Source organism: Crocodylus siamensis, chromosome 10, assembly GCF_052110815.1.
Source record: "Crocodylus siamensis isolate JL-2025a chromosome 10, ASM5211081v1, whole genome shotgun sequence".
Classification (NCBI taxonomy): domain Eukaryota; kingdom Metazoa; phylum Chordata; order Crocodylia; family Crocodylidae; genus Crocodylus; species Crocodylus siamensis.
This window is the reverse complement of record NC_143404.1, coordinates 2,824,864-2,846,881: the sequence shown is the minus strand read 5'-3', so window position 1 is coordinate 2,846,881 and position 22,018 is coordinate 2,824,864. Positions and strand designations below refer to the sequence as shown.

The 22,018-nt window shown below is 47.0% G+C and overlaps 1 protein-coding gene across 1 annotated transcript; it reads right to left on the bottom strand.

Annotated features, from left to right (window-relative positions):
* Window positions 1-400: 400 nt before the first annotated feature.
* FAXDC2 (fatty acid hydroxylase domain containing 2) lies at window positions 401-15,051 on the bottom strand. Its single transcript, XM_090065030.1, has 8 exons — window positions 14,993-15,051; window positions 7,917-7,994; window positions 7,696-7,799; window positions 7,449-7,570; window positions 5,489-5,694; window positions 3,489-3,594; window positions 2,073-2,239; window positions 401-827 (listed from the first exon to the last, which is right to left on the bottom strand). Exons 2-8 carry the CDS (start codon window positions 7,973-7,975, stop codon window positions 683-685), a joined length of 909 nt encoding a protein of 302 aa, XP_089921156.1. The 5' UTR covers window positions 7,976-7,994; window positions 14,993-15,051; the 3' UTR covers window positions 401-682.
* Between the last annotated feature and the right edge of the window lie 6,967 nt (window positions 15,052-22,018).

Here is a 22,018-nt window from a genome sequence, read left to right as displayed (position 1 = left end):
ACTGTAACTGGCTGTTTTACAGAGCTCCAGGTGGCTCTGAGGAAAGGCTCTTGTACCTTGGCTTTGTTTTTTCATGTTGCCTATTGCTTTTAACAGTCAAACAAGTCAGTGGTTCCAGTTCGTGCAGCATATGCCATGTGGGGGGAGCCAAGGGTGGGAACAGATGCCATCTAACATCTCATTTGGGTGTTATCGTATTTTTTAGTTAATTGCTAGGTAGTTTTCAGAGTCAATGCCCCCACACCCCGGGGGCTGCTGGCATGAGATGGCACCAGTCACCAAAGCACAGCTCCGAATGCAGGTTGTGGCCAGGCTGGTTGGGAAATCCTGGCTAACGCGGGTGGTAAAACTAACGTGCTCCCAACATGAAAGTGGAAGCTTGCAATTCAAGTGGGTGATCAAAAAGCAGCAGCCATCTCTGGGCTGCCTTGGGAATGGGTCACAGACCATTTGAACTGGTCCTGTGCCCGCTCCTGGAGGATCTCCAGCTGCCGTGAGGCCCAGAGCAGAACTGAGCACAGGCTGCGCTGGTGGCGGCTCTGGGAAAGCAAGAGCAAAACTCCACTGCGTGTGATTTGCTTTTTTAATTTAACAGCTGCTTCTCTAGCACATCACTGGGCAATAATCATCCTGAGTCCCTCGTGTGGTGCTGAGACCTAAAGCTCCTGGACAGCAGCAGGGTTCACTTCGCCTTCCCGGGGGAGTCAGGGATGCTTCCAGCACGAGGCATGGTGCAGAGCCCCTTACAGTCCTGGCTTTGCCTAAAAAGCATGTCCGTTCCATGCAAATAGTCCAGGAGCCCCACGACGCCGTAGCACTGGTTGAACCTGGTGACCAGAGAAGAAGTGCAGGTAACACAATTATAGTGTGATAAGCACAGCCTGGTGCAGACACTTTCCCTCTGCTCTCGGACCCCGTCTCCCACGTGGAGCTCCAGCAGTTCTGGTCAGTATTTCCTGAGCTAACCCAGTCTCTGCTTGGCAGCCTGCCGGGACGTTTCTGGTCTGGTACTTAGAGAGGCCGGGCAGAGGATGTTGAGCAAGAAGTGTTACCTGTCCTCAAGGACTCGGGGAGGGTTTTTGCTGCCATCCCCATATCAAGCAGGGGCCTGGGATGGAGACCCCAATCTACACTTGATTCTCAAGCCACCGTGCACCTCTTTCACACTCAGATGTGACACTCCCAGAGCCAGGGGAGCTGCAAGCTGGCTCAGGTCTGCGGGGATCCCTACTCCTGGGAGAAGATGATGCTCTAGTACGAGCACCGGCTAGGGCTTCAGATGTTGCCTGGACTTAGACTGGCGCTGAACAGTCTTCCTCCTTATTTCTACAGGGCAGGGGGAGCCACGATGGAGACGGCACTGGTCAGTGACCTGAGCACAGGCCCAGCAGCCAGGGATCTGGGTGAGCTCCTCTTGCAGCCACGATGCTCCTTGCTTATGTGTCTTTAGGCAGTCTCTCCACCCATGTTATCTTACTGTAAAATGGGCTATTGCTGGATGTGTGTCACTTGACATGGGCCAAGCATTACCTAACTGCAAAATACATAACTGGTGCCTGGCTTTGTCCTCCCTCCCTGTTGCACAGGCATGCCAGGTACAGCGTTCCCCCGCTGCTCGAGACAGCAGCAGTCCACCTGCCCAGAAGATCCTCTGCAAACAGATGGTTGATGCTGGAGATTGCAACAGCCCCGGCAATGTCTCCTGAGCTGCAGATTGCCCTCTTTCCTTGGTACAACCCAAGGGGCCTATTGTTTTCTCCTCTGCAGCTCGGAGTCCAGCTTCACTGACCAAGAGCCACAGAAAACAGTAAGCCAGTGCTGAGTCTGAAAGTTGCAGAAAGCATCAGTCCCCGAGCTGGGTTGAGAAGCCAGCCCTCTGCAGCGTAACCCACTCGGTTCTTACGTCTGCTTTATGCATGTTAAGGCTAAAAGCATATTTGCACTGCCGTATTTGGCTAATTCATCTGTGTTCACAGGCTTTCTTTACTTATTGACCACTTTCAGATCCACCAGGGCTGGGGTGACCCCATGCCCAGAGAAGAGGCACTACAGAGCCGGTATAAGGGACTTACTTGAGGTGATGGAAGTCATGAAACTCTGGCGAGGGGAGAAAGGGCAAGTGGTAGCCGCAGTGCGAGATGCTTGTCACCACGAGTGCAATGCAGACCCACAACGTAGTTGAAGTGATATGGGATCGCAGGAGGAGTGGCCCAACCATCACAGGCAACATGTTGGAGAGCTAAGATTTAAAAATAAGCCTACCATGTTAAACTCTCTGCTCAGCTGGTCCAAATGCCATCTCTTCTCATTGCAGCTGCCCTCAGGGGCTGGGACCTGTCTGTTAGCAGTGGTGGAGCAGTCCCAGAGAGAGAGATCCTGCTTTGTGCATCTTACTGTCCTTGAAACAGCTGCACCAAAGAACCAACAGGATTTGCACCAGGCCCATATACTTTATCCACCTGAGCCCATTGCTGCAGGCTAGGCTCCTTCAGAAGCCCCCTAGTCTTGCCTGCCCCTTGCTCCAAAAGGCCAAAGGAGCAAGCTAGAGAGCAATGCCCCATGACCATAAAGTGGGTAGCAGAGATCCTCGTGTTTTGGAGGCGTTTGTAGACGCTCGCAGAGGTCAGCCTGCCCACAGTGCCCAGGACAAGCCTTCACCCTCTAACTACACCAAGTCATTCAAGGCTGAGAAGAGTAGGGGGGTCTCCCCTGCCAGGTAGTTAAAACCACCTTGACCAATAACCCCATCATGGTATCTCCCCTGCCAGAAAGCAAGCCTCTTTTTGTTTGCTCTCTGAGCAGGAGGTTTCATCTTTGCCTCCCTCCACCTATCAAGCTGTCCCACAGGAGCAGGAAATCACCGTATGCACAGTTTACAATGCTATTACCCTGCAGACATGCCCTTGCAGCTCCTGTGTATGTTCATTAGCCTATGCCCTGCCTGGATGTTGTGTGGCTAGACAAAAACCCACAGCTAGTGCATGCACCTATGCTTTTGCAGGAGCCATGACCCTGATGCAGCTCTGTGACTCCTGTGAGTGCCCAGGACGCCACATCAGATCATGGGCGATGTCGTTCAGCCAAGGACACCGGCTATTAGGAAAGGCTGGGAGGGAGGTGTTAGCCTTCCAAACTGCAACTGTGAGATGCTGTTCAGCACGGGGGGGCAACTCTAGACATGGATGTATTTAGCTGCTGTACACGCTCGGAGGTTGCTTTCCTCTAACCCTCCCCCCCGGTGTCTCTGCCATGATGTTTCCTGTAATTTCCCATTGCTAAAATCCTGGCCTTAGCTGCATCTCCAGAAGTAGCACGCACGCGGGAGGCTCTGTACAGAAGGTCACAAGGCCTTACACTGGGCCTTTCCTGCCATTATGGGATTCCCCAGAAGAAAGGGGCAAGTGGGCAGCTGGTCTCCATTGCATTTGCTCTGTGCTGGGGCCTATGTGACTGGTTCTTGGGCAGTAGCCCCCAGAGCGTCCACTTACCAGGTGCTCTACTGGATGGCTGTACAAGGCGACTACGCTCACAGGGGCTGTCCATTCATGGTGCTTCTTGTGTATATGCTTATACAGAAGTGGGTGATGAAGCAGCCTGAACAGAGAGAACCAGAAGTAGAAGCCTGCCTGTTGAATCCAACAAATGATAACCATGCAGAAGCTAAGCCTGGGCACAGCATGTTAAGATGGGTGGGGCCTTATCCTTGCTTGTACACCTATGTAATCAACAGATAGGGGTCCAAAGGAGACAGATGACTAACTCTCCTAAGGTATCTGTATTAAAGGCCATTAAAAGACCTCACCCTTTTTGGGGAAAAGGAGCCACTAGTAGCCCCTGCTACCCCAGGATAGAAGGACTTCTGGGTTCTAGGCTGTGCCCCTGTGGTTGTCTTCAATGTGTGTTTAATCCTATGAATGCTTTGCAGAAGGGAAGTTGTCCTTTACCTTGCATTGGTTGACTTTAGATATAAGCAAACTGCACATGAGAAAGTACCCAGCTCCTGGCTCTCCTGGGTGCTAGCACTACATAAAGAAATCATGCAATGAAGTGCTTTTCTTAGCCTGTGACCTAGTCAGAGAATTGTAGAAAATGAGGATTGGAGGGGATATCAGGAGGTCACATCTACTCCAACCTCCTGCTCAAACCAGGACCAGCCACAACTAGATCGTCCCAAGCAAGGCTTTATCTAGCTGGGTTTTAAAAACCTCCAAGGATGGAGAGTCCACCACCTCTCTGGGCAACCTGTTCTAGAGTTTCACATCCCAGTAGGGGATGCTCCTGTACTGAACCACCCACCTTACTGCCCCCCAGTCCCCGAAAACCAAGTTTCAAGTGCCTCCCTTGGGGTGGCTCACATCTGGCCGATCCCCTCCCTGGAGCACACTTGGAAGCCTGGGGTACCGCTGCCACCACCTGGACTCAGGTCTTTGGCTAGGCACTGTGCCGCCTGGGATACACGGGCCCTGTACGCCTTGGGATTGGGGTGCTTCTATTAGCCTGAAGCTGTCACCAGCAGCCTCCCATTCAGGAGGAAAGTAAAATTGCTGAGCCCACTTTAGCAGGTCCCTTCCTTCTTAAGCACACACAGCGAGGGGGTGCTAAAATAGGTAGATTTATTGATCCAAGAGAGATAGGGTGGGGAAGGAATACCAATAGCAAAATATAGAAAGAGAACCATCCTTGAGCAAATCTGAGTAGCTTGTCAGCCTTTTGATGTGCGACTGTATTACAGTCAACTAAGTTCCTAGTTAAGTTTCTGTTCAGTTACTCACTTCTGCATCCAGCAAATGAGAGAGCTATGGTGGTCCCTGCTTCTCTGTGTTTTAAAATGTCTCCCCATTCTTCCTGGAGGGACCCTCTTAAATAGCCCTCCTGACCTCACTACCGGGACCCAGGCAGGGACAGGTGCCATTTGATGCTAGCCAATTAATTTGAAAAACATTGCAGTTACCTAATGGAGTGACATGAGCGTAAGCCCCTGCCCCTATGTCATGAAGTCAGAGCTCAAGACAATAGAGAGGTTAAATTCACACCAGCTTACCTGAGGCCAGTTGCATAGGTAGTGGCAGTGAGCTGGCTGCCTACCAACTGAATTGATTGACACATGCGAGTGAGAGGGGGAACAGACCACCCCCAAAGAGAGGAGGTTGGAAGGGGATTCTCTCACACCCTCCTCATGAGAAAGTTGTTCCTAATATCCAACTTCCACTTCCCTTGCTGCACCTTGAGCCCATTGCTCCTTGTCCTGCCATCTGCCCCCACTGAGACCAGTCCAGCTCCATCCTCTTTGCACCCCCCCCTCCCCCTGCAGGGAGTTGAAGACCCCTTCAGTCTGCTCTTCTCCAGACTAAATCAGCCCAGTGCCCTCAGCCTGTCCTCACAAGTTGCATGCCCCAGCCTCCCAAACCATTTTCATTGCCCTGCTTTTCAGTCTCAAGCTATAACAGCACAGAGGCCCATTCCCCTGCTCAGGTCCTGTCCAACTTACCGGTGTGAATAGTAGAAGAGAATTTCCTCTACCAGGCCAAAGATGAGCAGCTCTGTGAGGACCCATCTGAACGTGGGCAGTTCTTCTCTGCAAGGGTCCCCCCACCATTTCACGATGGGGAAAGTGAGCACCACCAGTGGGACAGAGACGAAGACCAAATTAAACAGCACTGTGCGAACAGCCTGGAGCAGCTTTTTTGTATCAACCTATACGAGTAGAGGAGAGATGAGCTTGGTGACCAAAATGAAACCCTGGGGGTTTGGGGCTAAGAGGAGGGGCCTTTTGTCAAGACTCACAGGCCTTTTACACTGGCATAGCTCAGCTGCTTCACTACTTTCTGGCTGCCCTGGGGTTCCCGCTGGTGGTTAACTAACGGGTGGTGCAAGGGATGAACGCCTAAGTCAACAGGCATGCGTTTCACTGCAAGGCATGCATGGTTTACCATCCGCAGAGGATGCTTTCCACCTCCTTGTCGGAGGGGCTGAAACTGGGTCAGGAACTTTTCGCATAGCTCTGGTTCTAAGTCACAAGGCTTGCCTGGCCATGGTGTTTTCTGGCACGCCCCATCATGTAAAAGCTGCCAGAGACAGAGCATGGGAGTCAACTATGGGTGAGGGCAAACACATGCACCTACTCAAACACCCCCGTCTCTCAGGAGGGGCATAGTCCCAGGCATGCTCCTTGATCCCTTCTGCTGCTGGGTGTTGCTCTGTCTTGCACTAATAAAAACAATGATAGAACCACCCATGTGTCTCAACAGAGATGATCCTCTTGTTTCAGGATCCTCTTTTCACAAGGGCAGCCTGCTTCTGGTTCACACCTGCGGGACATCCAACAGAGAATTGGTGGCTAAAGCACTCTAGTCTATAACTTGAACTTTCCAACAGATCTTAATACAGATCTTCTTGAGATCATCAGACTGCCAGGGGTGTGTAATTTGGCCTCTGCACCTGTCCCACCACCTTCAAAGAAGCTGTAACCATCTTTAGTGAAGCCTGGTGACTCCCACAGTGGGCTGAGACTCTCCAGTGCTTTTGGAGTGGGTCATGATGGGTGCAGAGCAGTGTTGTGCAATGTGTTTACACAGCTACACATAAGCCTGGACTGTTTTGACAAGTGCACAACTGCACGCCAGACGCCTCACTTTGCATATCACATCAACCCAAAGACCCTTGTCTGCCAATATCCCTAGACTAATACTAATAAAAGATATCACAGCTACCCAGAGACCTTTGTTTGCTATTAAAGACAGGTTTGTTCATTATGAGGAAGCCTCTGAGCTGCAAGGTGCATATAAGCAATCTCCTGGTTCTAGCTAGTATGCTGCAGCACACAGTGGGGAGGAGGGCACGGGTGCACCTGTGCACCGTGGAAGGCCTGTGGAAAGGAAACGTGTTAGCCTTGCTCCCCTTAGACATCTGTGTCCTTCCTGAAAGCAGGTGGCCAAACGATACAGCCCTTCCCTCCTCACAAAGTGCCTATGAACTACCAAACCTACTGCCTATGAACCCCTACCAAACCTACTGCCTATGAACCCCCCTGTGCTGCATTTCCTACCTCTGCTTTTCTTTTTTTGGCACTGGCATGCTATACTAATGGCATGCGAACCCACAAAGACCCTGATCCAGGTCTGGGTAGTGCAGCTACATAAGAAAAATAGCCCCATCCCCTGAAATACTTGCAAATGACATGAGCAAGTTAGACATGAAGTGCAGGGAAGACAGCAATGGCTTTGTTTCACAGATATGGGAGCAGATACAGAAAGTGACTGACTTGCCCATGGATGTGCAGAGATTGCGTTACTGAGAATGGCTTTGACATCTCCTTGGTCCCAAGCCACTATCCTAGTGAAGAAGAGCCTCAGACAGCGAGCAGGGTCCTGCTCCCTTTCTCTCTCCCCTTAGGCTGAGGAAGTGTGGGAGTTATTCCTTCAGCTTTGGAAACAGTGAGAAATACGTACGGGGTCATTTTTCCCCAGCTGAATTCGGTAACGGGTGATGAAATTGGGCTTGCCGGTCACATCAGCCACCATATAGACTCCATTGACGCACCAAAAAACAAGGACTGGGACCAGCAGTGTCCCTGTGGCAGAGAGAAGAAAAGATACAAGGGACAGGCGGCTATGGATAAACAGGAGTCTCAGGAGATCGGCAGTCATTTCCAGTGTAGTGCCATGCAGAGGACAGTGTCATTTGAAAGCGACTCACCCGAAAAGTAAATGGCCTGTTCGTTTGCACCAAAGAGGCGGTAAACTTTCTGCCACTGCGTCTGCCAGAAATGGTCTGCAGGCTCCCAGCTTTTCTGCCTGGCCCTGCAGGGAGAAATCCTCACTAGCACACAATGTTCAACATGTCATTATCAAAATTGTGACCCCATTTCCCCGCTCCCCATTGAGATCCATCAAGCCAGGGTGGCTGAGTGGTCTTACCGGGCGGCAGAATTGCTGAAGGCACCAAACAGGAGCAGGCTGAAGGCAGAGGTCTTCATGGTGGCCAACACTCCCTTCCTATGAGCAAGGAGCAATGTAAGCTCATCTCTGCTGCCATGGACTAGCCGTTCGGGTTTAGTTAAATTGACACACGTGCAAACGGAAGAGCTGGTCCTAGGATGCCAGACCCAGGTCTGTCTGGGTCAGGGTTTTTTTCAGTCCTGCCTGTTTCTAGCTAGTGGGTTGCTTATCTGTTAGTGTAAGCTACTCTGGACCTTTCTGGATAAGGTGGGATATAGTCTAAGCAATAGTAACAGGACAAAAAGCCAGTATTGCACAGAAACTCCTTTCAGCTAGTCCAAGGGGTAGGAAAAAAAATCAGTATTATATGAACACGCACCAACTCCTGCCAGAAGACATTCACTGCAGGAGCAGATACATATCAGACTGATGACGTTGTGCCAGGTAAGAAATGGTATTTTAATAAGAATACAAACACGTGCATCTGTAGTGAACATGAGACTGAGGAGGAAACATATTTATCATACTGTTAGCCATGAGGAATTCACTTATGCAGCCCTTAAGATAGGATGGATTAATTTAAATCACAACCTGGAAAGCTTCAGTTTAAACCCCTGATTTGAATCTTTTCCCTTTTTACTGCAGTTATTCTCTAACAAGAGGTGCCCTCTCAGTGGCTGATACAAACAGTACAGGTACAAGTTTTAAAACAACTGGAAAAAACCTTTATTTTACTGTTGTTGCAGTTGTTCTTGCTACCTACCAGGGTATACTGTAACTAGGCATTTATTAAAGCAATTACAAAGCTGAATATTTTCAAATTCTTATTAACTGAGCAACTTCAGGGTGCTAGAAAATGGTGAATGATATAGAGCTTCTTTACTAGATAATTAACCTGTTTCAGGATTTGTGTCAAGCAGCCGCCTTAGGATGGTAGTTGGACTTTAATTAACGATACAACAGCATGTAACACACTATGTTTATTAAATACAGCCATAAAGGTTCAGGATACGCATCTCTTATCAACATATTGGCCATAGTCACAACTAAATGGCTTATTGAACAGAGGGCTTCATCGTCAACAGTGAAGTAAACTGATTGTTGCAGGTTAGCTTGGGAAAATGAAATTAAGTTCTCACCTGTGAAGGAGTTCGGGGGAGTGAAGAAAACAGCCTTCCCTGGTGTCAAAAGCTGATTTAACACCTCCACTCACTCAAGTTCCCAGTGTTTTGCTAGTGACGCCTGTCAGTTCAGGAGTGCGACTTTCATTCTTCAGCAAGTTTGTACAGCTCCGACCATTCACCGCTAGCCCAGAACTGTGTTATGGTGGGTGTGACTGTTAATGATTATTGCATGCCTAGGCCCTAATAAACATGTTATCTTCCTGAGCAGCAAGGGACCTCCTCTGATTGAGACTGCTGACAAGAAAGAGAGCTGGCATAGGTGCTTGAGCTACGTTCTCCTTTCATGTCTGCAATTTCGCTTTATTGGTGGGTAGGTCTTCCCTCAACATCTCTTGGAGTCCTTTCTACGTTTCAGTACGGCAGCAGCAGCTGTCTTTCGGTAGTCTACCCAAGCGATTCAGTTCGGCCATACGCAGCAGTTCTTCTGCGTTTCTTTTTAATCCAGCATAGAACTGGGACAAAGTAGTCAAATCTATTTTGTTATGATTTTTGTCACAAATCATCATAAGCAAAGGCAAGGAAAGAGAGGTGGTTACTGGCTGAAGTCAGGCAGAAAGCAGGGGGGAGTTGCACCTCAGAGACTAACTGAATCAAGGCCCCCTGCCGCTTGTTACACTCAAGAGAGGATTAAACAGTCATGTCTAATTGGGAGATCTTAACTTAGGTTGCCCAATATTTGTCCTGGGCAAATATTGTTCTGTGTCTTCATTCATGATTTGGAGTATGGAATTGAGGATGTATTTCGCAGGTTTGCTCATGACACCACTATGACCGCAGTTGCAAACACCGTGGTGGGTAGGATTACAGTTCAGAATGACCTTGGTAAATTAGAGAACCGGTCCAACATGAATTGAATGTAATTTGATATAGATATGTGCAATGTCCTGCATCGAGGATGCAACAACTGCATACAGACATACATGTAGGTCTTGACATGACCAATGCTATTTTGAGGCATCCCAATACCATGAGCTGGATATAGGGCAAGCACAAGGCGGCTTGAGGGGATGACCGACCTGGCTGAACTGTATGAGTCAGGGTGTTTTTTAGCCTCCCCAAGAGGCACTGAGTATTGGTTACAGCTAAGGCTGGGGATTGCAATAGGGCTGTGCCTATTCTCCTGCTAGCTGGAAGCTCCTGGCTAAAGGGTCTTCCCCACCCCACTCAAGCTCAGACCAACCATCATAGTTGGGGGCAGAAAGGAATTTTACCCATGGCCAGATTGGTATGGACAGTGGAGGATTTTGCCTTGCTCTGTAGTGGAGGACATGGCCCTCTACCCAGGACCTCTTGAGCATATATGGACAATGTTATATAGCAGCAGGACATTGCCTGCCATTGTTCCCCTGCTTTACCTGTGGCAGGTTAGGGTGTTAGGTCTATGTTGTGTCAGGTTAGAGGGGAGTCTTATGCAGAGTTTAGATTATGATTGTGTGGGATGGTTGGGATAGGGATTGATCTTTGCCTCAGGCAGGAGATTGGGTTAGATATTTAACCTCTGGAGCTCCCTACTTCCTGCTGACTTCTATGACCTACAGAACTGACATACCTAGCAATGAGAAAATTGAAAGACAGAAGGTGGGTAACAAAATAAGAGGGTGATAGTTGCAGTGAGGGGGGTCATTGGCAAGAACCCGTGACAACACTGTAGGTGAAGCTTGTCAACCACAGAAAAAAATGCAGGAGAAGAAGATGATCACTTGGGAAGCTAGGGAAGCCAAAGAAGCAAACAACGCTCAGCTGCTGTGATTGCAACCCCTGGGGTGCTGGCCAGCCTAGTCACTGCATCATTTGGAAGGCCTACATGAGCATACCTTTGTAAACTTTTTGGAGTTTTGTGTTGGTATTGCTTAATCCATTTCATAATGGCCTAATAAATTGTTTTGGTGTTGCTCAGTACATTTGGGATTCAGGGCTGGAATAGCCTCCAATATCACTTTGTTCCATCCATGTCACCCCTTAATCAAAATTCAGTACAACAATACAGACCCACAAATGACTGACTAGGCTGCAGTACTGCGGAAAAGGACATGGGGGGTTGTAGCACATCAGAAGCTGAATATTTGCTAAGATGCCCTATTGTTACAAAACGAGCCAATAACACATTAAACTGTATTAACAGGAGAGTCGTTTTCAAGTCATTGAGAGCAATTTTTCCACTCTATTCAGCACTGGTAAGGCTTTATCTGGTGTACTGTGTCCAGTTTTAAGCATCACACTTCAAGAAAGATGTGGAAAACTTAGAAAGAGTCCAGGGGAGAGCAACACAAATTATTAGGGGACTAGGAAATATGACAAAACTAACACCTGTAAGAACTGAGAGTCTGGAGAAGAGAGGACACAACACCCTTCAAATATCTGCACCCACTGTTGGTAGAAGACAGCAAGCCTGCCCTCTTGTCACATAAGCACATAATACCAAATCATTGTGTACCATTTATCATCTGTCAGACTGAGATTAATGCTTTTCCTGTCAGTATTTCTGCACACTTTTCAACTTCCTTCTCATCTATTGTATCCAGCAAACTTACAGCAATGCCTGCTTTATCAGGTGGAGTGCAGCCTGGTGGTAATGACTGAACAGTGTCAATGAAATGTTTGTTTTAGACAAGACATACGGGAGAATTTGTCGTATAAATGAACCGACCAGTCTTTTCATCTATGGAATCTTCCTGCAATCTGCCTGTCCTGATTACAGATTCATCCAGAGTTCTACTGGAAGGCAAAGGAAGTCTTTTATTTTTATACAGGCAATTTACTGTCTGACTTGTTTAGTTGCAGCACTGCTAACAGTACCAGCAGGTGACTCCAAAGTTATGGACCCTGTAGATGACGGATGCTCATAATTATACTTTTACGTCTAAACTAGACCTTCAAACAAAATGGTAAAAAAAAAAAGCAATTGTTACTCTTTCGGTGTGTCTACATATGCGCATTTACTGCACAGTAACCAAAATTACTGTGGAGTATGGATGCATGTCTACACATATACGCCTGCGCTGCACAGTAAATATGGCAATTTACACCAACTTGAGTGTAAATTTGATACCTGCATTATGCAGTTATCAAATGTATGCCTGATTAGTTACCGCACAGTAACACATATGTAGTTGCCTTACTTCAGTAACACTGGGCATGTCTATGTGTGCATTTATGCCAGTCTAAATTTACTGCTCAGTAAATTACTGAGGAGTAAACAGAAAAAGGCCAGCATCTACACATACAGACATTAAAGTGCAGTAATGCTGTGTATAGTTTGACTTGGGACTAAAGTTAGTTCCAAGTCAGTCCACACACACAGTGTTACTGAGTAGTAAGGCATCTATACATGCATTGCTGTACAGTAACTAATCAGGTATAAATTTGATATCTGCATGATAAAGGTATCAAATTTGCACTCAAGTCAGCGTAGGTCACCATATTTACTATGCAGTACGGGCACGCACGTGTAAATGCGCACCCATACCGTGCAGCAATTTTGGTTACTGCACAGTAAATGCACAAGTACACATGCCTACTGTGTGTGTGGACTGACTTGGGACTAACTTTAGTCCCAAGTCAGTCCGCACACAATGTTAATGCTCTTTAACATTTGCACGTGTAGACACCGACTTTATTCCCACTTACTGCAAAGTAATTTACTGCGCAGTGAATTTAAGATGGCGTAAATGCATGTGTAGACATACCCACATGCCCATTGTGTCTTATTCAGGGCACTGCTTTAAAAAAAATGAGATTGTAAATGCAAAGGTCCTTTTACTGCAGCTAGTTGTACTCGGCCAGCTGTTTAAATCTAATTTATTCCAAACACAGTTTTAAAGGGAAAATAATAAATCATAAGGATTATCTAAAACTACTCATTCTCTTATGTCTAGCAATATACTGAAGAGGGTGTATGTCTATGTGTGTGTGTGGGGGGGAATCATGTTTAAATTTTCAGATTCATAAAGTCCTAATAAAACTTTACTTTTAAACAAGAAATCTTCACCTAAGTTGTTTGATTATATTAAATAATCATTTAAATATTATTTCAAAAGTCCAGCAGTAACTATAGAAATGGAATAGATAAGTCGTTCCACAATAAACATACCATCTTTATTTTGTAATACAAATATTTTGAGGTACTTAAGTAATCTACCATACTGACAATTATAGCCTAAGTGATCATTATTAGCATAGCAAGGCATGATAGACTGTTCACAAGAACAGGACAAAAATCAGTTTACTAACCAGCTGATCCAGATTATCGAGACCTGTCCATAGCATCATCTTCAAAGTCATCTCCTGAAGAGCATTTCTCAGAGCATTGTGACTAGGGCCTTGCATCTCTTTGCTGCAGCCTTTATACATGGCATGCACTCCTTTTTACCCGGGGGTACAGGGATCGCTTGTCAATTTTTTCAAAGCAAGTCTTTTAGGACCTGCAGCCATGGCAGCTTCTTCTCCAGTTCCTCAAGAGTTGCAACGCTTACTAGCGGCGGCCTTCTGAGAAGCTTTGCCCCTTCTTCCCATGCTGTCCTCATTTCTACCATCGACACAATCAGTATTGCTCCCTATCCCTCTGCCTCCTCCCTTATAACAGAGCTCCTCTACAGCTTCCCCTCCAGAAAAACTAAAGAACCAAAACTAATCCAAGACTCCTGCTTGGGTAACCCACATACCTTTTGTATATGCAGCATTTTGTGAGTTTAGAGGCAAGGAGGGAGGCCATTGAGAAACTAATGGATTTCTGTCTGTACCTGTTTGTGTCGAGGTGCATGGAAACAAACCAAAATATTAACTTGAATGGTACCCAGAAACAATGGCTGGTTGTTACTGGGCCCATCAGTGTTCTTCCATGGCCTGGATTAAGTTTCCCTGGCAGCTGCAGTCATAAATCTTTCTCGTTTGAGAAGTGAGGTCAGCAGACCTCATGCAAGAAGAAGCCATAAAGCAGGCATATGAAGCTACCCAAATCCTGAGGAGTTATGTGATGGTGTCTCCTGGGGCTTGGGGCACGATCCAGACACTTGTGAGGAGTTTGTCAAGTCTAGTGTAAAAATAGCTCCCCCCATCGCCCCACGGACTCCAGGCCTTAAAATAATACACGATCTCTTGTGCCACCTTTGTTAAGTTTGCCTTGAAAGTTAGATGTTTGTCTCTGTTTCACCCTTTCTATAGGAAAACATGCAGTAAGTAACTCAAGGTTCTTGACAGGGGCTCATGGAGTCAGGATATTTATTTTTAATCAATATTTTAAGAGACTATAAAAAGCATAATCCTTAAAATATTTTGTATGAAAGTCAATTTTACTTAAACATGTTCATTTTACAATTTACAATCTAAACACAAATAAAAATAATAACTTTAAAAAATGATCAATTCATCCATCCTGCAGGACCAGTGCAATTTCAACTGCCAGAAAGACCTTGTTCATCTAGACCAGGGGATCAGAAATAGCTCATGGCTCAGATCATGCACCCAGACCCATTTCGCCTGGTTCCCGGAGGGATCAGAACCAGCGAGGTCAGGGATCACCACCAAATGTCCAGCAATAGAGCCCCGCTAGGGACGCGGGGTGGTGGGGTGCATGACAGCACCATTAACTCCTGCTCCACCACTGCTTGCCTCCCTGGGTCCAGATCCGCCCCATGAGGAACCTCGAGCACTGGATCCACCCACCAGCACCTAGGTGAGTTTGTCACCCCGATCTAGCCCAACTCCAGCCTGCTCCAAGCATGAAGCCCCTATTATTCTACCTTGTCCAGTGTTAAGTAACTCAAGCCACAGCTGCTCTCCTGTTTCCCTCTGAAGGTGGCTTAGTTAGCCAGGAAGCTCTGAGTGCACCCAACATCTAAAACAGCTGTATGACGTTTCATTTGAAGGATTTACCTGCGTCTGCTCTTCAGGTGCGGTGCAACATCCAGCGTCTCCCTTCCTCTGGAATAACAAGTGGCTCAGAGACTTTCAGGATGAAGAAATATGCTGCTGACAACAATAACAACCTTCACATTAGTCTGTGGGTGACTTTTCACCTTTAAAGCTGTAATGCCCCTCCCACGGGTGTTTTTTGCAAGTGAGGAAAATTGCATAATAAGTATTTTATAGAGTGTGTTAGCATTCAACCCAGAGAGCCCTTGGGAACGGGATGGCAAAAGACGATGGGGAAACAGACAAAAACAACTTTTTCTGAGTATGCTAAAACACAGCCTTCCCTTGAACCTGACTGTTCCTGGAATATGCTGTGCCCAGGGGGCTGTTCCAGCCCATCTGGGAGTATGCAAGCAAGTCTTATGAAATGTGAGACAGACAAACTTTTTCTATCATGATGCCAGGATGAAAAACTAAATAGGGAGTTTTAAAAAATCTGCTCCCGCAGAATAAATTGCTGGCAAGGGATTAACATTTGAGGACACCGTGCAATCTTAACTCGCATAGCATAGGGGACTGGGTGCCAGAGGTTGGTAACTTGATAAGGGAGCTTATCACTGCTTGGTCACTGCTTGGAATCCAGCCCAGGTTAGCAATGACTGAAAACAGTTACCAATATGAGGGCTCTTGAAATCCCAAGTGGGCAGGAAGTCCATGGCATAGCAAACAGCCCTGTCCTTGGCCCTGACTGGTCCCTTCGCTGACAGTCTCCACAGCCTGGCAGAGGTTTAGAGGCATGGAGACTGAACTACCTCTCCATGGGTATGGGAGACTCTGCATTTCTTGTGCATGTGCCATGCCTGCTGTGGGGCTGATCTGGAGGTTTCTGTTCCTGTGTCATTAACCTTTGCTAACAACAACTTGACTTTAAAAATGTCCTTTCCGGTTGATCGCATCTCAGCTGCACTCAGGTCTTCAGCATGAAGCATCTCTGCCCTTGGTTACATCTAGCAAGCCCCAGGATGTGAATGGGATTGCACAGGAGGAAAGGCGGGCAGAATCTGGGCCGCTGTGCACTCAAAAGAAAAAGCCTTATTCTTTATTAAACCTTTCACAGACAGCCTTTGTGATTGCCCTAGCAATGCCCACACTGAGGTCAAATCAATGGTAGTTTTGCTGGACCTGCAAGATTAGGTCCTTAGAGTGTCTGCTGTGCCCATTCTCCAAAATGTTAACAGAGGAAATTACTGAAGAACTAGTCGTCACAGCTGTATATGCTCACGGTGTGAGGATATACACACTACAGAGAACAGGTGCGTCTAGGAAGAAAGATGCAAAAATACAGTAACTACTGCTGGGACCTGGAAGACAGTCAAACAGGTTCAGTACCTTCTAAAAAACTTTTCAGATTAGTCCATTATAAGACCTGACAATCTAATTGCCGTTAGCATGAGCTGGAATGACACTGGCATTGCAAAGACACAATAGGCAGCCAAATAAACTGCAGGTGGAATATCATATGGCATGACTGCTCTCTCATGCAGGGAAGAGGCAGCTTATATTATCTAAGGCATAGAGTAAAAGTACCATATTTACTTGAATACAAGTTTTTTCCCCCCCGCAATCAGCATGGGGAAAAAAGCCCCTTGTCTTACATTTGCATACAAGGAAATTTCACTAAATACGTTGTCCATCTTTGAACTGCTGTTAAAAGCAGTATATGCTCAGCAGTGGAAACTGTGACATTGATTAAATGCAGCCAACGCCGATCATGCCAATAAAATACATGGACATTGGACAAACATGCTGATGGGACAAACATGCTACCACCAAGACAGGCTGGTGCAACCCATCTGAATAAGATATATGTTAGTGTCCACTGAGTGCAGTCCCTTTCAGCACCTATTCTTTTTTAATCTCACGGTGAGCCACCAAATTGCATATATTTTTTACTTTATCTTCACTCCCACAACTGAGCTGCGCCTATCTTTTCCATTTCCCATGAGCCCTATTTCTTCACCAGCCTTTATGGCCTGGCAAACATCACCAAACTGGGCTCCAAACAGTTCACCCAGAATCCTTCTGTCAGCCCCTCTCTCATATGATTAGTGGTCCCTCCATGCGGTGAAGCTGGACCAGGATGCCCTATGTCTCATCTGCATATACATTTTGGAGGATCCCAGGACTCATGATAAGAACACCTGGTTCTAGTGATGAGGAAGGGCTAATTAGCACATGGAACCTTTCTGGGGGGTATCTGGGGTACACACACGAACTGGGCAGCGCTGAGCTGTGGGGTCACCATGGCTTGAAATGCTGTTAACTCTGCTGGAGGGAGGTGGGGACAGCTTAATGAACTATATGATAAATCATGAGCCTTTTGTCTTTAGACTAATATTATACACAGTTTGTATTACATATAAATAGGTCTCAAAGTGCTACTTAAAAGGTATTTATGGAGTACCTGCACAAAAGCTTGCAGCCATTTCAAAAAAGGTAAAATGTAGAACAGAGAGCTGAAATGAACTATTTCAACCAGGAGGCCTTACAACACCTCCCACTCTCCTGTGAAATATGAGTTTTCATTTCCACCTAGGAGCAATTTTACAATCTTTGCATTCTCCTATGCCTGAGGAAGGGTAATTGTGCCCTAAAGCTTGCAAATAAAGAAATTTTTTTTTGCAAATATTTAGCTGGGCTAATAAAAGACATCACCTCTGCCATGGGCTCTGATTCTACTTGATTTTACTCCCACGCCAGAAAAGTCAGTTATGAGAAGAATTGTAAAATGCTGTTTAGACACTTCAAACAAGCATCTTCATTTCATCTGCTAACCACCCACTCCATCCTCAGAGATGTTAATTTATCCTATCCAATTTATAAAACAATTTCCAATATGGAAAAAATGTGCTAGGATAGAACCTGGCTGAAACACAAATGATATTTTTACTATGTGTTTGATAAACAGTACCTGAGAGCAACATGCACCAACAGCCTGCTGCCCTGAGAACAGCAGCTGTAAATGGCTTTGCAGTAGGATAAAATGAGTTTATCTTATTTTGCAATAGCCCTTTGCCCACTGTAAAGTATTTATCAGTCCATATTGCACTGTTATGTGAATAAACCATGTGAATAAACCCATGTTACCTTAGAAGTGTTATCTGTGCAGTTCAACCTACTGTCTTCAGAAAAACTTAGTATATTATAAATCTTGCACTTTACTGAGCAGTTTCTTTCCAAGACTACTTCATCCTAGCGCTGTTTAAACATAACCATTTTCAAAATTTACGTCCTTTTGAAATGGATACTCGATAAAGAACAGGCTGTCTGAAATCATTCTATTAGGAAGGCACTTTTTATAAAAAAAGAGGCCAATGATCTTTTGATGGCACAGGCTGGCAGTCAGGAATTGTATACACCTAGACATGTACAGAAAGGAGTTTCCAACTACTATGACATGCCGTACAGCTGCCTGCAGACTTTTTCATACTGATGCTATGGTTCAAAGCTTACTGAAACCCTGTATTCAACAATAAAAGAAGCCTGAGGATATACTGAAGACTTAAGATACTGCAACTATGGGTCCTTAGAAAGATGGAGAGCAACTGTTCAACTTCCATCTTGTACTTTTAGGGAATTATTCAAAAAAAAAAGAAAAGAAAAGAAACATCACAGTTCTTTCTTGCCAGGTCCTCTCCACCTCCCTAAGTCGTGGCAGAAATCTTGCTAATGGAAACCACTCCAGTGCATTGTCTACATCTTTACTCCCTATCCCACCTTTGAATCCTTATTCCATTAAACTTCTCACAGCAAAGCGCACACAGCCAACTTGGTTACATCCTTTTGACTTCCAGTATTTTTGCTGAGATGACTCAGGATGCACTCACTAGACTACCAAAAGATATGTACCATGGAGCTAGAGCTGTTCCAGCAAACAAAGACAACATTCACCTCCAGCATAGTGAATTTACCACACACATTGCCATACAAGCCAAATGATACTAAAAGACACATCAGACCTCTTATAGTTTCATAGCTGGTAGGGTCGGAAAGGACCTGTGCAGATCATCAAGTCTGACCCCCTGCTGTGGCAGGAAAAAGTACTGGGGTCAAACGACCCCAGCAAGGTGTTCATCCAGCCCCCTCTTAAAGACCCCCAGGGTAGGAGCCAGCACCACTTCTCTTGGAAGTTGGTTCCAGACCCTAGCCGCCCTGACTGTGAAGTCGCGCCTCCTGATATCTAGCCCGAATCTCCCCTCTGCCAGCTTGTGACCGTTATTCCTGGTCACTCCTGGCAGTGCTCGGGGAAACAGGGACTCCCCCAATGCCTGCTGGTCCCCCCGACTAGTTTGTAACAGGCCACTAGATCCCCCTCAGCCTTCTCTTGTGGAGGCTGAATAGGTTCAGGTCCCGTCGCCTCTCCTCATAGGGCCTGCCCTGCTGCCCCTGACCATGCGAGTGGCCTCCTCTGGACCCTCTCCATGCTGCCCACATCCCTCCTCCAGTGCAGCGCCCAGACCTGGACGCAGGACTCCAGCTGCGGCCTGACCAGTGCCGCACAGAGGGGGAGGATCACCTCCCTGGACCTGCTCGAGATGCATCTGTGGATGCAGGACAAGGTGCGGTTGGCCTTCCTGACCGCGTCCCCACACTGCCGGCCCGTGTTCATCTTGCCATCAATGCTGACTCCAAGATCCTTTTCTGCCTCCCCTGATGAGAAGGGAGTTCCCCAGCCTGTAGGTATGGTGCCGGTTGTTCCTCCCCGGGTGCAGCACCTTGCACTTGTCAGTGTTGAATCCCATCCTGTTCTCATCTGCCCACCCCTGTAACCTGTCTAGGTCTGATTGCTGCCTATTCCTGCCCACATCCGCCCACATCTTACTGTCGTCAGCAAATTTAAACAGGTGCTTTTTACCCCCTCGTCCAAATCACTGATGAAGATGTTGAACAGTGCGGGCCCGAGGACCGAGCCCTGGGGGGCCCCACTGCCCACGTCCCTCCAGGTCTAACATGCCCCGTCCACCACCGCTGTCTGGGTGTGGCCCTCCCGCCAGTTGGTGACACATCTGACTGAGTGGGTGTCTACGCCACAGCCCCCAGTTTCTTAATGAGAACGGGGTGAGAGACAGTGTCGAAAGCCTTTCGAAAGTCCAGAAAGACGATGTCCACTGCTACCCCTGCAGCCAGGGATTTGGTGACCTGGTTGTAGAAGGCCACCAGGTTGGTCTGACAGAACCTGCCGCTGATGAACCCGTGTTGGTTGCCCCTGAGCATGATCTCCCCCGCTCGCCCCTTGTGGACATAACTCTCTCAAAAAGCTTACCCAGGATTGAGGTAAGACTGATTGGTTTATAACTTCCTAGGTCCTCCTTCCTCCCTTTTTTGAAGATGGGAACCACATTGGCCCTCTTCCAGTCTTAGTTGGCTGCCGTCATCAGTCCTTCAACTGATGCTATTTAAAAAAGTATTCTTTTTAAAATGATTTTTGAAGTACAGGCAGTCCTTGACTTACGTTTTGAGTTATGTTTCGCACTTACATTTCTAAATTGATGCCCTGTTTCAACTTTATGACATCAGTTTCGACTTTACAAGGCTTGATCTGATTCATAGATCATCCTGTCCGACCCCCTGCCCCAGGCAGGAAAAGGACTGAGGTCAGATGACCCCAGCCAGGTGCCTATCAAGCCTCCTCTTGAAGACCTCCAAGTTAGGTGATAGTACCACTTCTCTTGGCAGCCCGTTCCAGATGTGACGCCATGCCAGCGAACAAGCTCACTGAGTCACCCATCTCCCTGGAGAACATCTGTCCAAACTTCCTTGGACGCTTTCTTTAAGAAAGTGGACAAGACTCCAGAAAAACCTGCAGCCGAGACTCCTGACAAGACTCCACCCAAGAGCCCTTCAAAAAGTCCAGCAAAGTCACCTCAAAGAAGTCCTTCCAAATCAACAGGATTGCTATTTACAATATAAATACATTAATGTAGCTATGTTACTCATCTATAATTGATCAAGTACAAAATGCTGGGTTATTTTTGGTTCAGAAACCCACCCCCCATTTGTAACATTTATAACATTGTTTCCTATGAGAAAATCAGTTCCGGGTTACAATGTTTTGACTTAAGAAGCTGTTTTTAGGAACCAATCACGTCATTAGTCGGAGGACTGCCTGTATTTACGAAGTACCGGCATTAATCCAACAAAAGAAAAACGATTAGTAAGGCCAAGTTATCCCCTACTGAAGCAAAGTACTGACGTTCTTGTAATTACATTTTCCACTTAAAAAAGGAACCAGTCAGGAAACTCGTCTTGATTAAAAGATCCTGGATTCCTGCAATAGCTGTTCATGGATGAAGAGGACCATTATATCAACCCTCAGAAAAAGCCACTACATCCCCTTCATTTTCAATTTTTGAGCACGTGCCTTGGTGCCGGCCAGCTCTTTTTTGAGCTGGAGAGTCGTTTTGATGGCGCAACAATCGCTTTGCACGCACGGCTGGTCTCAACGAGTGGGTTCGGGGCGCGATTGTTGCCTGGCGCTTGTGTCCGGTCCACATTTATTGCGCAGCGAGCCAGGGAGCTGCGCGACACATGTAACATAGCAGGGGCCTGCACAAAACGGAGACCACCAGAAAACAAGTTGACATCAGCACACAGGATTAGCACCGAATTGCCCGTGCTGACACTCTTAATCCGAATGAATTTCCCCCTCATGCAGCAGCCACCCTATATAAGTGAATGGACTCTCCCACTTCTCCCCCCCGCCCGAAGGGGATCATGGACTCTCCCAACAGCGCCTGGAGAGATAGACTTGGGAAAGTCCACTAGAATCAGAGAGGGGGACGAGGATAAAAATGGAACGGCCAACTTCACGCATGCGTCCTTCAGCATTATTGCCCTCTTCCCCACGCGCATGCTCCAAGTGAGCAGGGCGTCGCGACACGAGGCTCACTTTCCGACGCATGTGCAGTGACGGCAAGACCTGATGCAGTTCACGCTAACTTGGGCTCTCGCGAGAGAGCGGAAGGCAAACAGGAATTTCCGCTGGCG

Excerpts from the sequence above, each read along its gene's own strand:
- FAXDC2 (XM_090065030.1), bottom strand. The coding sequence starts at position 7,975 with ATGAAGACCTCTGCCTTCAGCCTGCTCCTGTTTGGTGCCTTCAGCAAT. Across the intron at positions 7,800-7,916 it reads TTCAGCAATTCTGCCGCCCG|GGCCAGGCAGAAAAGCTGGG; the intron begins GTAAGACCACTC and ends TTCTCCCTGCAG. Across the intron at positions 3,595-5,488 it reads CTCTTCTACTATTCACACCG|GCTGCTTCATCACCCACTTC; the intron begins GTAAGTTGGACA and ends CTCTCTGTTCAG.